This window comes from Chiloscyllium punctatum, chromosome 2, assembly GCF_047496795.1.
Source record: "Chiloscyllium punctatum isolate Juve2018m chromosome 2, sChiPun1.3, whole genome shotgun sequence".
NCBI lineage: Eukaryota > Metazoa > Chordata > Chondrichthyes > Orectolobiformes > Hemiscylliidae > Chiloscyllium > Chiloscyllium punctatum.
In genome coordinates this window covers 36,021,090-36,036,645 of record NC_092740.1, presented here as the reverse complement: position 1 = coordinate 36,036,645, position 15,556 = coordinate 36,021,090, and the positions used below count along the sequence as shown (strand labels likewise).

The 15,556-nt window shown below is 42.4% G+C and overlaps 1 protein-coding gene across 1 annotated transcript in view; it reads left to right on the top strand.

Annotated features, from left to right (window-relative positions):
* LOC140492269 (interleukin-31 receptor subunit alpha) overlaps positions 1 to 15,556 on the top strand; it is a 132,317-nt gene that overhangs the window by 54,847 nt on the left and 61,914 nt on the right. The window contains exon 5 of the mRNA XM_072591216.1: positions 4,624 to 4,741. Within this exon, the coding sequence (XP_072447317.1) occupies positions 4,624 to 4,741 (118 nt within the window). The remainder of the gene's footprint in view (positions 1 to 4,623; positions 4,742 to 15,556) is intronic.

The window sequence follows — 15,556 nt, the reverse complement described above, 5'->3', positions numbered from 1 at the left end:
GGAGAAAAACCTCCTGATTGATTAGATTAAATTACTTACAGTGTGGAAACAGGCCCTTCGGCCCAACAAGTCCACACCGACCCGCCGAAGCGCAACCCACCCATACCCCTACATTTACCCCTTATCTAACACTACGGGCAATTTAGAATAGCCAATTCACCTGACCTGCACATTTTTGGACTGTGGGAGGAAACCGGAGCACCCGGAGGAAACCCACACAGACACAGGGAGAACGTGCAAACTCCACACAGTCAGTCACATGAGGTGGGAATTGAACCCGGGTCTCTGGTGCTGTGAGGCAGCAGTGCTAACCACTGTGCCACCGTGCCGCCCAAAGTTGACATTCTGAGAATGAGCCCCGTGCTGTTGATGTACCCTGTACATTACCTGCGTCACTTCCGACTGAGACAGTCGCCCCAACTGCGCCCGCGCGCTCCGTCGTGGAGAACATCTTAGCGCTTTCAAGGCGGAGTGTGCAGAAGGGTAGCGCTTCAAAGCGGGACACTCTCTGCCATGGGTCCGGGGACTTTCCCCTAGGCGGTTTAGATTGAAGAGAAACTAACATCCTCCATTGGTAGCCTTGTAAGCAGGTCTTCAGAATGCCTGTAATGTAGCACACAGTGCAATCTTCTTAGGTATTCTTAGACTCATAGAGATGTACAGCACAGAAACAGACCCTTTGGTCCAACTCAACATATCAACCAGATATTCTAAATTAATCTAGTCTCATTTGCCAGCATTTGACCCATATCTCACTAAACGTTTTTATTCATATACTCATCCAGATGCCTTTTAAATATTGTAATTGTACCAGCCTCCGTCAACTCATCTGGCAGCCCATTCCATACACGTACCACCTGCTGCGTGAAAAAGTTGCCCCTTAGGTTCCTTTTATAGCTTTCCCCTCTCACCTTAAATCTATGCCCCCTAGTTTGGTCTCCCTTACCCTGGGAAAAATCCTTGACTATTCACCCTATCCATGCCCCTCATGATTTTATAAACCTCTGTAATGTTACCCCTCAGCTTCCAATGCTCCAGCCTATTCAGCCTGTTTCAATAGCTCAAACCCTCCAACCCTGGCAACATGTTTGTAAATCTTTTCTGAGCCATTTCAAGTTTCACAATGTCTTTCCTACTGCAGGGAGACCAGAAATGAACACAGTGCTCCAAAAATGTCCATAAAATAATAAAAAAGAAGCAGAAATAAGCCATTCACCCCTTCGAGCCTGCTCCACCATTCAATATGATCATGGCTAATCAACCAATCCAGTAGCCTATTCTTATTTCCTCCCCATTTCCTTTGATCCCTTTAGCACTGAGAACTATATCTAATTTCTTCTTAAAAACATTCAGTGTTTTAACCTCATCCATTTTCTGTGGCAGAGATTTGCACAGGCTCACCCCTCTCTGGATGAAGAAATGTCATCTTATCTCAGTCCCAATCAGCCACCCTATTTCCTGAGACTATGACCCCTGGTTCTGGACTCCTGGGTCAACAGATGCACACTTCCTACATTTACCATATATAGTCTTGTTAGCATTTTATAGGTTTCTCTGCAATCATCCCTCATTCTTCTAAAATCCACTGAATATAGTCCTAACCAATCTAGTTTCTCTTCATACATTAGACTTGACATTCCAGAAATCCAACTGGTAAACATCCGGTGCACTCCCTCCATAGCCAGAACATCCTTTCTCAGATAAGGAGACCAAAACTGCACACAATACTCACAGTGTGGACTCACCAAAACCCTCAAAAAGTGCAATGGGACATCCATGCTCCTGTACTCAAATAATCCACATCCGTGTTATGTTACATGCAACAACCTTTAAGCTTAGAAGCTTAGAGTGGATTGTCCAACAGATTTTATTCTGATACCGTAATTTGCATAATTTAGTGAATTTATTTTATGAAGAATTTGCCATTTGAAATTAAATTCAATGAAATCATAGAGTTCCAGTTTGCTTTGGATTACAACTGAATGCCTTAGTCAAGGTAATTTGTGTACTATTTCTGCACATCCTGTAACCTAAAACCCAGCAGTACTACACTTCTAGCATGTAGACAGCAGAGTACGAATGCTAAATGTGTAGCAAAGCATCACTAAGCTCACAAAGAGTTGAGTGGCATTGGTAGTCAGCTCCTTGTGAGTAGAAGAAAGTGAGGACTGCAGATGCTGGAGATCAGAAATTACAAATGTGTTGCTGGAAAAGCGCAGCAGTAGTGAGTAGAGGCTACCTTTTCAATATTATTGCTGTGCATCAAATGCTGTAGCTGATGCAGAACCAATTTCAAACTTAATATATATACTTAAAGAGTATACGGAGAGTGTGGTGTTGTTGACTGCAACTACTGTAGTTCATGTCAGAAAAATGGTTGACCGTCTTTTCAAATCCTTTTTCAGTCATTGTGTTGTAAAGTTTTAAGCCAGAGATGTGTGTATTGCTGTCCCTTTACCCTGGGCAGGTTCCCCAGTTTAGCACGATTCCAGGTGAGAAACCCCAAATCATGGGATGAACTTGCTCTCTGAATTCGTTCACCCATCACCACGGTTGGTCGCAATGAGCTTAATTTATAGTGTCTTTGATGCCTTTCTCCTTGACCCAGATGAATGTTTGTTTGAAAAGGAAAAGTCTAGCCAGGAATTCTTGAGCTAGCAAAGAATGACTTTATTAATTACTAAATATAAATGCAAGAAGAATTAGTAACACGAAGCGTACACCTAGATTAGGAATAAGAGGTGAGCCAAAAAGATATAAGGATCTAAGACTTGCTCACAAAGGGCATATAGTTCAACATCACAGCTATTTGAATGGAAGTCTGAAACAAAAACTGAAATTGCTGGTGAAACTAAACAGTTTGGCAGCATCTGTAGAAGGAGAAGAACAGAGTTTCAGGTCCATTGACTTCATCAGAACTGCTCGTAGTTAGGAAAGGCTTGTATTTATGCTGAAGCTCAACTGAAGGAAGGGGGGAAGAAGGGCGGCATGGTGGCAAAGTGGTTAGCACTGCTGCCTCACAGCGCCAGAGACCCCGGTTCAATTCCCGCCTCAGTTTGTGGAGTTTGCATGTTCTCCCCGTATCTGTGTGGGTTTCCTCCGGGTGCTCTGGTTTCCTCCCACAGTCCAAAGATGTGCAGGTCAGGTGAATTGGCCATGGTAAATTGCCCGTAGTGTTAGGTAAGGGGTAAATGTAGGGGTATGGGTGGGTTGCGCTTCGGCGGGGCGGTGTGGACTTGTTGGGCCGAAGGGCCTGTTTCCACACTGTAAGTAATCTAATCTAATCTAAATAAAAGGGTAGAGGTGAGTGGATAGGTGTAGTTGGAGCCAAGTGAGGGAGCAATATGAAAGGGCTGGGTAAACAAGAAGGTTATGGAGAGCAGGCCAGAATAGAAGTAAAGCAGAATAAAGCTAATGAGAGGGAGACAATAGATGAATTTTGTTCTTATTTAATTGAGTGTTGTATATATACTATTAGGAAACTTGAACAGAATAAGGTGAAAGATGCACCAGCACACTTTCAGTGGTGAATCTCATTTGCTGGGAGATCATATTGGGAAAGTATAAACAGTCCATAATCTGCCAACCATTAAATATATTTATATCTAAGTAGCTGATACATATTGCCAGTGCTTAATGCTCTGAGTAGGATGGCTCAAATGGAAAACATAACCTTTATCTAATTCAAGTGAATAAAATGCCAATAAGTATTTTGTTTATTTTTTAAAAATGACTCATTGTTGTAATTACTTTATTAAATATAGCATGAAAATCCTTTCATCACTATGATGCTATATAAAGCATTTGATCCTGAGATGAACTTTGGACCATATACCAATGCCATTGCTAAGGCATTAATTTTCACCCTAGTAATTTTATCTGACTCTGCCTCACCTTAGCTCATTTATTGCTCAAGTAATCATTAACGCTACTTTGATGTGATTATTCCAATGCACTCCCACCACAAACAAGAGTTCAACTAAAGCGCTGCTGCGCATTATCCAAAGTCACGCTAAGTCTTAGTAACCAATCACAACTGTCGTAACTGATCTGCATGGGCTCCTGGTAAAGAAATGCTCCAATTTTTAAAATTCCCAACATTGTTTACAAATTTCTCCATGGCCTCACCTCACCAGAATAACTGCACACCTCCAATTCTGGCCTGTTCAGTATCCCTGATTTTTAGTTGCACTATCAATTCAACCTGTTTTCAGCTGCCAAGGCCCAGGCTCTAAAATTTCCTTCCTAAATGTTTCTCACTCTCTCTGTTCTGTTTTAAGATATTCTTTAAAATCTATTCCCCTTGAGCTCATCTGTCTTGTATCTCCTTGTGTGGCTCAGTATCAAATTTTGTTTGTTAAATGCCTTGAGATGGTTCACTGCATTAAAGGCAGTAAATAAATACAACTGTTGTTCTTTTAAAGTTTAGCGGGGAGCATTTTAAATGGGCACGCTGAAGCATTTTATAACAGCATCGCTCACTGTGAATTATTGGTTTGCATATAGTCATTGTTTTTTGGAGGTCTGTTCAGCACTCCTTTACAAACTTAAAGAATTGTGTGTAATGAAAATGAATTTTACAGTGCACCGTTAAACAAGCATGTGTTTATTTCTGGACATCAGATGGACCACATAACCTGCAATGCTACTACATAAAAGAAATTGAAAATGGCTTGAACTGCACATGGAACCATGGAAAACACCATACAAATACTACCACCTACACACTAAAAATATACAGGTAAGTTCATTTGATTTTACCTCAGAAGATACATTTTTATTTTCAATTGAGCTTATTTATTTTGAGGTGAATTGAGTTACTTTGAGCAAACTAACATATACTTAAGTAGGAAATTTGCAAATGCTGTGAATTTGAAATAAAGTAGTCGCGAGAAATGGCACTGTAAAGTGCATAGTTGGTGTTACATTCTTAAAATGTCTACGTGACAGCCTTCCAGCTGTGTACATTTACAGATCAATGGGAAAAGAAGCAGTACTGGATTTGATTTTGGGGAATGTTTCAATGAAGAGCATTTGGAAAATAGTAATCATTACATTTAGAGCAGTTGTGGAAATGGAAGAAGGAAACTCAGATGTGAAAATATGCAAACCAGAGGATGGTTAATTTCAGTGAGTTGAAAAGTGATCTGGCCTAGGCAGATTGGAAGGTAAACAGCAAAAGTGAGCCCAAAGAGGATGTTTTCAAGGTACAGGATAGACACAGGGAGGAAGAATAATGCTACCCCAAAGCCTAAGATCTGGGATGGCTGTATTTATCGAGGTAAATGTGTCATGGAGAAAGAAGGCTTATAATAAGCACCAGATTTATAATTAAAAGGACCAAATACAAAAAATACAGGGTAAGCTGCAAAGGAATAAGAACAACAAAGGGAGTAGAGGGGACTCGACCAACAGATAGCATTAAGGTGAAACCATAAAACTATTTTAGATATAGTAAAAAGGCAGTCAAAGAAAGGGTTCAGTCAATTAGAAACAACAAAGGAGAAATTCCTTTAGGTGGTATGGTGGCTCAGTGGTTAGCACTGCTGCCTCACAGTGCCCAGAGACCCAGGTTCTGTGACTGTGGGGAGTTTGCATGTTCTCCCTGTGTCTGTGTGGGTTTCCTCCCATAGTCCAAAGATGTGCAGGTTCTGGGACGATGCTACTCCTTTATGTTGCCCTTGTTTTTTTTTCAGAGAGATCATAAAAGACACAGTCTCCGAAAAATTTAAGTTGAAGGGTTTTAGGGCCAATTTGATAATAGCTAACAGATCCTGCCTCAGGTAAAAGGCTTTTTAGTTTAAAGAAAACACTTGTACAATGAAAGGGGAGTGGCCAATTTTCCCAGTGCATCTTTTCTCTGGTTTGGTTTGGTTTTAGCACAGTAGTATTGGTAATGCTGCTGGACTCAAAGAAGCAGGACCATGCTGATCCCTCTCTCTATGTTTGATTTTACCTTTTGTGCCAAGTGATGTTTATGAGGATTGTTGCAAGTATTTGGAACAGCATCATTAAGTTGGGATAATTTGTTGGGTTTTCGGATAGGTTAGTTATTCTGTATTCTGTTCTCCTTTGTGTTTCATTCAGTAATCTTGTAAATAAGTTCTGTCTTGTTTAAAGCTAAATGGATTGACCAGCTGCATCGCTCCTGGAATATCTGCATTACACCTGCTTAAAACAACTAGCAAAGTTAGGGTCTGGGCTACTTTTCTGAAATGTTTTGAGGGGGGGTCTGGCCTGGTCCATAACAGTTCTACCCATGCTTCTGTAAATAAGAAGGTTGTGGAGAAATTGGATAAGATAAAATAAATAAATTGATTCAAGGAAAGCTAATGAAAGCAGTGGAAGTGTTCAGCCAGCTCAACACTGGTGGTGGGAGACATTTAGAATCGACAGTCCAGGACAAAATCACTTGGCATTTGGAAACATGTGGGTTAATACATGAAAGCCAACCCAGAGTTGTTAACAGCATATTTCTACATGATGACTTAATTGAGGGCTTTGATAAAATAACGGAGCTGAATGGCAAAGGTATTCTGGCTGATGTGTATATGGGCTCTCAGAAGGCATTTAATAGAGCACCACAAAAATATCTTCTTATTAAAACTCTATGAAATGAAAGGTCCACCGTGCTTGTGTGGATAGAAACTTGACTAAGGGAAATGTAACAGGGAGAGGAGCTAACTGTTGTCTCTGAAACTGGAAAGAAATATGTAGTGGTGTTTCCAGAGATCAGTGTTGCGACCTGTTGGAGATCACAAAACACAGCTCGAAATGAAATTGACAAACAGTTTATTGCAAGCGATATCGCTGGAGGAGAGATTGACGAGGCTGACAAAGAACTGACAGTCTGCACAGGTAGATCAGATTTCTCCTCCTAGAGCTGAGGATAAGTAATGCTGCACAATGACACTGATTAAGAAATGGGAAACTACAATGTTTCTGGAAATGGAGTAATTTATTTACTAGGGTACTAATTGGAAAACAGTTTAATCGGATGAATGCCCCACTCCTTCACACATGCAATATCTTGACAGTATCATGGTTCCATTCCTCTTCACAGGTAGGTGTTAAACTCTTTTCTAAAGTGGTGAGGTGCTTCCATTGTCCTGTTCCTGGAGCATGTCCTTTGCTGGTGCCTTTCTGGCTGTCCTGCTCTTTGTGTGGCTTTGGTATTGCTGGATTGTGAAACTGCCCTTAGAGCTTTGCCATATCTGTGGTGCTCTGTCATGTCCATGGGAGCTTACAGTGTATTCCCTTGTCTGCATGCTGTCTGATTCAGCTTGTGAGCTGCTTGGGAATTCTGGGTGTTTTGGTACAGTTTGGCCAATTTTGCTTTTGTGAGCCTATCATGGGTTAGCAAATCTTTTCCTACACGACCACTACTCCTTTTTGATGTCAAATGATATGTTAATGGTAGGACAGACTCAAGGAGCTAAGTGGCTTGCCCCAGTTCTTCTGTTTCTGTTTAAGATAATTTGCAAAAAAATCAGAATCACCACCATCAAAAAGATTTGATTCCAGCAAGTCCAAATCATAGAACTACTGAAGTGTTACAACACAGAAGAAGACTATTCAGCCCATCGTGTCATCGGCTATTCAGATAAGCATCACCTGGTGCCCATCTCCTGCTTTTGCCAGGACTATGGACAATCCACTTACCCTGCACATTATTTCAATCCAAATAAGTATCCAATACCTTCTTGAATTCTTCAATTGAGCATGCCTCCACTGCTTCTCCAGTGCATTCCATACCCTAACTATTCGCTGAGTGAAAACATCTTTGCAACTCATTTTAATCTATGCCCATTGGTCCTTGATGCTTTTAGAAGTAAGAACAACTTCTTCCTATCTACTCTGTCTAGATGTCTCCCTCATTTTGAAAACCATATCTCCTTTCAGCCTTTTTCTTTCCAAGGAGAACTGTGCAAACCTCTTCAATCTATCCTCACAACAGAAATTTCTGATCCCTGAACCATTTTTTGTATACTGCTTCTGTACTCTCTCAATACATTCACATCTTTCCTTACAGTTGTCCACAACTGTACACAAAATGTCAGCTGAGCAAACAAACAGGGAGGTCTTGCTAAAACTATACCAGGATTAATCAAACCATGAAAATAAAACAATGAGCTGTGGACACTCCAGATTTGAAACACACAAAAACAGAAATTGCTGTCAAAACTCAGCAGGTCTGGCAGTACCTTTGGAGGGAAAACAGAGTTAATGATTTGAGTCCAGTGACCCATTGAAATGTTAACTCTGTTTTCCCACCACAGATGCTACAAGACTTGCTGAGTTTCTCCAGCAATTTCTGTTTTTGTACGTTACCTATCAAACCACATCTGGAATATTGTGAATAGTTTTGGTCCCCTTATCATAGAATTCCTATAGTGTGGAAACAGGCCATTTGATCCAACAAGTCCACACCAACTCTCCAGAGTATCCCAACCAGACCCACTCCCCGACCCTATTAGTCAAATTTCTTCTGACTAACTCTCCTAACCCACACACCCCAGGACACTATGGGCAATTTACCATGGCCAATTCACCTGACCTGCACATCTTTGGACTGTGGGAGGAAACCAGAGCACCCAGAGGAAACCCACGCAGAGACGGGGAGAATGTGCAAACTCCACACAGCTGAAATCGAACCCGGCACCCAGGTGCTGTGAGGCAGCAGTGCTAACCACTGAGCCACTATGCCACCTTATCTAAGCAAAAATGTAATAGTATTGGAGGTGGCCTCAAGAAGGATTACTAGGTTAATCCCTGGTGTAAAGACTTTTTCTGATAAGGAAGTGTTGAGCAGATAGGACCTGTATACATTTTAGAAAAATGAGAGGTAAACGTATGAAACCCTTAGGGGTCTTGAAAGGGTAGATGCGGAAAGGTTGTTTCCCCTTGTGGGAGAGTCGAGGATGAGATGGCATAATGTCAGAGTAAAGTGGAGCCCATTTAAGACAGAGTCCAGGAGAAATTCCTTCTTTCATAGAATAGTGAATCTGTGGAATTCTTTACCACAGAAGTCTGCCAAGTTTGGGTCATTAAGTATTCAAGGCTGAGATAGACAAGTTTTTAATTGGTAAGAGAATCAAGGGTTATAGGGAAAAGGTAGGAAGGTTGAGTCGAGGATTATCAGATCAGCCGCGATCTCATTGAATGTCAGAGAAGCCTCAATAGGTCGAATTGCCTTCTTCCGCTCCTATGCCTTAATGTTTTATGTTCTTTCCTGGAGATTGGCATTTCCGTGGCAAGTGCTATGGCTATGGAAACTGTTGTTGCAGTCTATTTCCATTGCTGGGGAATGGTGGATCCCTGGAGCTGATGGCTGTTCTGTGCTCTGTGTGGGTGATGAGATCACAACTTCCTGATCAGCTACCTGCAACGAAAGATGAATCTTTTGTTGTTGTACATAGATCTCTGCAACTGTGGCGGTATACCTGGTCACTCACATTCACTGCGTATGATGGAGGTGACAATGCTCAACACAAGGTCCCAATTTCCTGCATGAGCTGACTTGTTCACCATATTGAATGTCTGGTTGGCTTCCCAATGGGAGTGACATGGTAGTTTTATCACTGGGAAATTTGGCTGTTGTTCTCTATGATTTTGTCATTTACATCCACTATGACTTCTGGCTTCAATAATTGTTTTGCTATTGTAAAAGTATTTTGTGTAGAGTGTGACTGTTCTTGGACCACTTTCCATGCCTTCAGGATGTGTGTTTCTCCATTCAAGGATTGCCTTGCACTAACCTATGCTGGACTTGCTTGGTTTCATTACGATGCCCTTGTTGAGTTTCATTGCCACCTCAGCCTTCATAGATGATTGCGGGTAATGCAGAGGTGATGAGTCGTGTTGAATTTCCCAATCTTTTATGGAATGGCTGAATTAGGGCTGGCAAGGGTAGCTCAATGTTTAGCCTCACAGCACCAGGGACCCAGGTTCGATTCCAGCCTCGGGCGACTGCTCCAGTTTCCTCCCACATTTTAAAGGTTAGCTGGATTGGCAATGCTAAATTGTCCAGAATGACAGGGCTGTGCAGGCTAGCTGGAGTGGCCATGGGAAATGTAGGGTTAGGGGGATGAGTGGGATGCTGTTCAGAGGGTAGCTGAGGACTTGATGGGCTGAATGGTCTCTTTCTGCACTTTAGGGATTCTATGATTCACTCAAGGACAGAGGGCCATTGTTACTCACAATGATTGGAATACAGGACAGACTGAAGTGTGATTTCGGCTATTCTGTAATCTCACTGATCGTCTTTGACAATGGTGGAAGTGACAAGATACAGTTCAATGAAGAATGTGGGGGGGGGGGGTATGCCAGGGAGCAGCACCAGGTAATCAAATATGTTGAACCTGTTGAAGCTTCAAAACAGAACTACTTATGTATCAAACAGCACAAGCAGCAAGTGATTGCTAAGTGATTCAACAACCAGCAGATCAGATCTCATCTCTGCAATTCTGTCACATTCAGTCATGAATGGTGGTGGACAGTGAAACAGCTCACAGCAAGAGGCTCTGCAAATATTCCCAACAGCAATAATGGGGGAGCCCAGCACTTCAGTGCAAAAGATAAGGCAGAAGCATTCCCAACAATCTTCAGCGAGAAGTGCCAAGTACACGATCCATCCAGGCCTCCTTCAGAGGTCACAGCATCAGAGATAACAGTCTTCAGTGAATTTGATTTACTTCATGTGATATCAAGAATTGGTTGAAAGCAACGAATACTGGAAAGGTTCTGGGCCCTGAAACCATTCAGGCAATAGTACTGAAGGCTGTGCTCTAAAATCTGCTGCTCCCCTATCCAAGCTCTTCCAGTAAACTTACAAAACAGGCATTTACCCGACAATGAAGAAAGTTGCCCAAGCATGTCCTGTACACAAACAAGCAGGACAAATCCAATCCAGCCAACCTTATAGATTACTCTCAATCATTAATAAAGTGATGTAAGGGGTTATCAACAGTGCTATCAACCATTCCAAGATAGTGGTGGAGTAGGACTCCTCAGCCAGGGCTCATCCACTCCATCCATTTCTCTTTCTTGTTCCTTTTTCTATCTCATTTGTGTGTTACTTTCCCTTATTTCTTTTTGACGATGTCCTGAACACCCAGTCTCAGCACAGGCTTGGACACCTGGCCTCAGCACACACCTGGTGTGGCAGTCTCTCGGTGGTCCAGTGTAACAGTCTCCTGACCCGGTGTGGCAGTCTCTTGGTGGCCCAGTGTAACAGTCCCCCGGCCCAGTGTAACAGTCCCCCGGCCCAGTGTAACAGTCTCCTGGCCCAGCGTGGCAGTCTCTCAGTCACCCAGTGTGACAGTCTCTTGGCCCGGCGTGGCAGTCTCTCAGTGGCCCAGTGTAACAGTCTCTCGACCCAGCGTGGCAGTCTCTCGGTGGCCCAGTGTAACAGTCTCCTGGCCCAGTGTAACAGTCTCCTGGTCCAGCGTGGCAGTCTCTCAGTCGCCCAGTGTGACAGTCTCTTGGCCCGGCGTGGCAGTCTCTCGGTAGCCCAGTGTGACAGTCTCTTGGCCCGGCATGGCAGTCTCTCGGTAGCCCAGTGTAATAGTTTCCTGGCTCATCGTGGCAGTCTTTCAGTAGCACAGTGTGACAGTCTACTGGCCCAGCGTGGCAGTCTCTCGATAGCCCAGTGTGACAGTCTACCGGCCCAGCATGGCAGTCACTCGGTGGCCCAGTATTGTGGTCTTCTGGCCAGTGTGGTTTTCCCTTGGTGGCATTCCACAGTGTTTTCTCAATGGCCTGGAATAGCAGTCTTTGGCCCAACACGGCCTAAGCATGGACTTAAGATGGTGCCAGAGTGATGTCTCAGCCTTGTGGTGAAGCCTGGTTCAGTTTGGAGTCAAGGCCCATTGCAGACAAGAGGCTAGGTGCTGGTATCACTGGGTTGGAAGGACTGTCATTCAGATCTTCTTATTTCTTTATTTTTCCAAATTATACTTATGATACGTAATGCTGGATTTTTAACTTTTTGATTAGATAAGATTAGATTCCCTACTGTGTGGAAACAGGCCCTTCGGCCCAACTAGTCCACACCGACCCTCCGAAGAGTAACCCACCCAGACCCATTTCCCTCTGACTAATGTACCAAACATCATGGGCAATTTAGAATGAATAATTCACCTGAACTGCTCATCTTTGGACTGTGAGAGGAAACTCACACAGACACAGGGAGAAAGTGCAAACTCCACACAGACAGTCGCCCGAGGCCGGAATCGAACCTGGGACCCTGGTGCTGTGAGGCAGCAGTTCATCAAATTGAAGATAACTCAAATATAATTGAGTCCATATATGATTTTCTGGACTCAAGATACCTTAGTTTATCTGGGTGCATACCTGCCTGAACTCCAAGATTTCCTAGATGAGCTATTTCTTCCAGGTGGAATGCTAGACTTCTTTTCTTTCTTCTTCCCAGAATCTCCATCTCCATCTTTGCTTTCTTCTTTTGCTTTGCTGTCACTTTCTGTTGTCTTTTCTCTTGATGGGGAACAGCTTTCTTTAATTTTCTAACCCTTCTTCCCTAAACATTTGTATGTAAAAATCTGAACCTCTGTATCTATGTAGCTAAGTTGGCGCCAAAAGTGGTGACTTGTAAATTTTTCACTGTATTCATTTAAGTACATGTGACAACAAAGCTAATTTTAATTCTAATTCTATTTACTCAGCAGTTGTCAAGAAACATCTTGCTGAATTTCTCACACTGTTCTCCCACATTTCTCTCCCTGGCTCACATCTTTTGGATTTTATGAGATTATGCCAATTTTAACTGCCGAGTTGTTGATTTCCAAAGTACTGTATGTTGACCTGTTGTTTTCCCATTAAATCTGGAATCTTCCACACCATGTCTTAGCATCCTGAATTCCTTTCTTGGTGAAGGCCACTCTCAGCAGCATGTCAGCAATGTATATCTGTTTACCTTACTTGTAGGTCATGTCCAGATGATATTTTTGCAAATTTAGTGGCATAATTTGCAAACACACTACACAAATAGAAACTGTTTGAGGAAGATACTTTGATGTGGCATGTGGTCAGATTTTATTGCTACTTTGTCTCTTTCAAACAGGGGTAATTGTTTAAAATACTCCCAGACAAATACGAGAGCACCTTTCCAGTTTTCCAGGTATTTTCACTGCGACCCTGTTCCCTGTCCGGTCTGTGGCATTGTTACTTTTTTGGTCACTCACTTCTTTGTCACCTCTGCTAACTTGTCATTCAGGCTGGTTTTGAGGCAGCTGATACTGATTTGATCTCATACATGTACCGATTTCCAGATGATATTCCCCAGGAGACATCTAGGACCTGTAATAATGTTTCTGATGGCTTACTGGATCTGTTTGGCAATCAATGTGTTTGTGGCCTGTGAAATGCTGCAAATCTCCTCTGGCACATTTGGGGTTACTGATCTAAGCTTTGATTTGCTTCAACTGAGATGAGTGCATTTTGCTTCATGTCTACTGCCTGGAACGGCAGATCTTCATTCTTCCCATTGCTTTTGGCTCTGTTTAAGTTTTCCTCTTGGGATGAGTATCATTCCATCCCTAAGCCTCACCCTTACCTTTGAGGGCCTCATTCATGGATCACCGTCACGTCACAAAGGTGTGAAACACTTCGTATTTTGTGAAGCACTGGTGTTTACCTGACACTTGCCAATCACGTTATGTTCTCCTACTGCAGTCGTCACTCAAACTGTTTATCACCTTTAGATCTGACATTGCCAGCCTGTTGTCTGATGTGAAGTGATTGTTATAATCATTTGGTAACATCTCTTTGCAAGCTTGCTTTGCTTCTTTCCAGCTAACTTGTGCACAAAGTGATTCACCAAATTGAATTTGCAGCAATGCTTTCCCTATGCCTGACATTTTTTTTTGTGTGATGTCCTCTTCACCATTTGCATCCTATATTTCTGAGCCTGATCATTCTGCTGGCTTTTCTGCAACTATTTATTGCTTTTTCCCAGTCTGTTATTTTCAGTGGCTTAGGATATTTCTCAGCATAAACCTTGTTTATTGTCTCGTTAATACACCACCGTTGATTTCAGACAATCTCAGATCTTTTGTGCACGTTGATAGCTCGCTTGGAAAAAGGTTTCTCCTCTCTCAACAAACTTGCTCTTGCAGCAGGATCCTTCAGCTTAGGGACAATCATATCAATGATGAGGCCACCTTCCAGTTCTCCTAATTCTCAGGAACCAGGAAGATATATCAGTGCAGTCACGTTCAGATCAATAGTCTCCCCTGAGCTCAGATGTTGAACAAATATCATTGACAGATAATATTATTGTGGGGTTTAAAGTGTGTGGATAAGGCTTTCAATGTTTCTGCCATTGAGCCTTTCTGCTCCTCAGTGAGACCTAGACAGTAACATAGTTTGTAACAACTTTTCGTGAGCACAGATAGCTGGGTTGGAACTCCTACATCCTCAAACTTACTTATTAATTCTGTAACTATTTCATGCTTTTGCTGCTGAGAGTGCACAAAGCCCACAACTCTGTCTTATACCTCCTTTCATATCCACAGAAGCCCAGAGTGAAAAATGCACAGCTATTTCGATTCACTCAGTAATTTAAAGTTGCAGTCTTTTTTTTAATAACTTATTTCTTTAATTAGCTGGCTCTCTTAATAGCTCTGAAAATCCACACACTTTTAGCTCTGCACCCTGACACCATGTTCCAAGTGATATGTGTTTAATAGTTATCACAAATTGCACACATAACCACTTCATGCAGATGTAGCGATCACATGACGATGCGCAAGTCACCCAGTATTTTGAGGATACAACTGCACTTCTCCAAAAAATTATCTTGAATTTCAAAACTACCATGTTTTCCACTGCCGTGCAAGAGAACAAATGAACAAACATTCTCCGTGATACAATGTTCTAGTGTTTAACTGAACTTGGTTTAGTCACAGTGCATATACCTTGTCATCACATGAATCTCTCTCTTTTACTCTCTCTCCTCTGTTCAAACACTTTTTCTTTGCAGGAACTGAGGGCCTGGAGACTGAGATATATGTGGTTTTATGTTCTGAGCCTTTTGTGACGGAGGTACTCACAAGTACTGCAGTGGGCACAAGACAGGATGATGGTTTGTCATGAGCTGACATCCTGAAATATGAAGGCTTCTTTAGGAACTGATAGGGTGAGGCTTTTTTTTCCCCAGCCATGAGGGCTAGCAGACCTGTTGAATAATTGTTCTCGGTAAGCAGGAATGCCAATCACTAATCAAGGATTGGAAACCACTGAAGTTAATGTAAACTCAAAAACAATATTAGAATAAATAAAGACACTAAAGTCTAGCAAGGGGCTGATAGTCCACTCTCAGATTTTGAACCAAATAGGTCAAGGAAAATGCAGGTAATTTAGCATGAACCTTCTAAACCTCTCTTGATTTAGGAATTGACTTATAGTCTCAGACAGGACTAGGAGCCAGTGAGAACTGCAGATCCTGGAGATCAGAGTTGAGAGTGTGATGCTGGAAAAGCACAGCAGGTCAGGCAGCATCTGCGAAGCAGGAAATTCGACATTTCGGGCCGGAGCC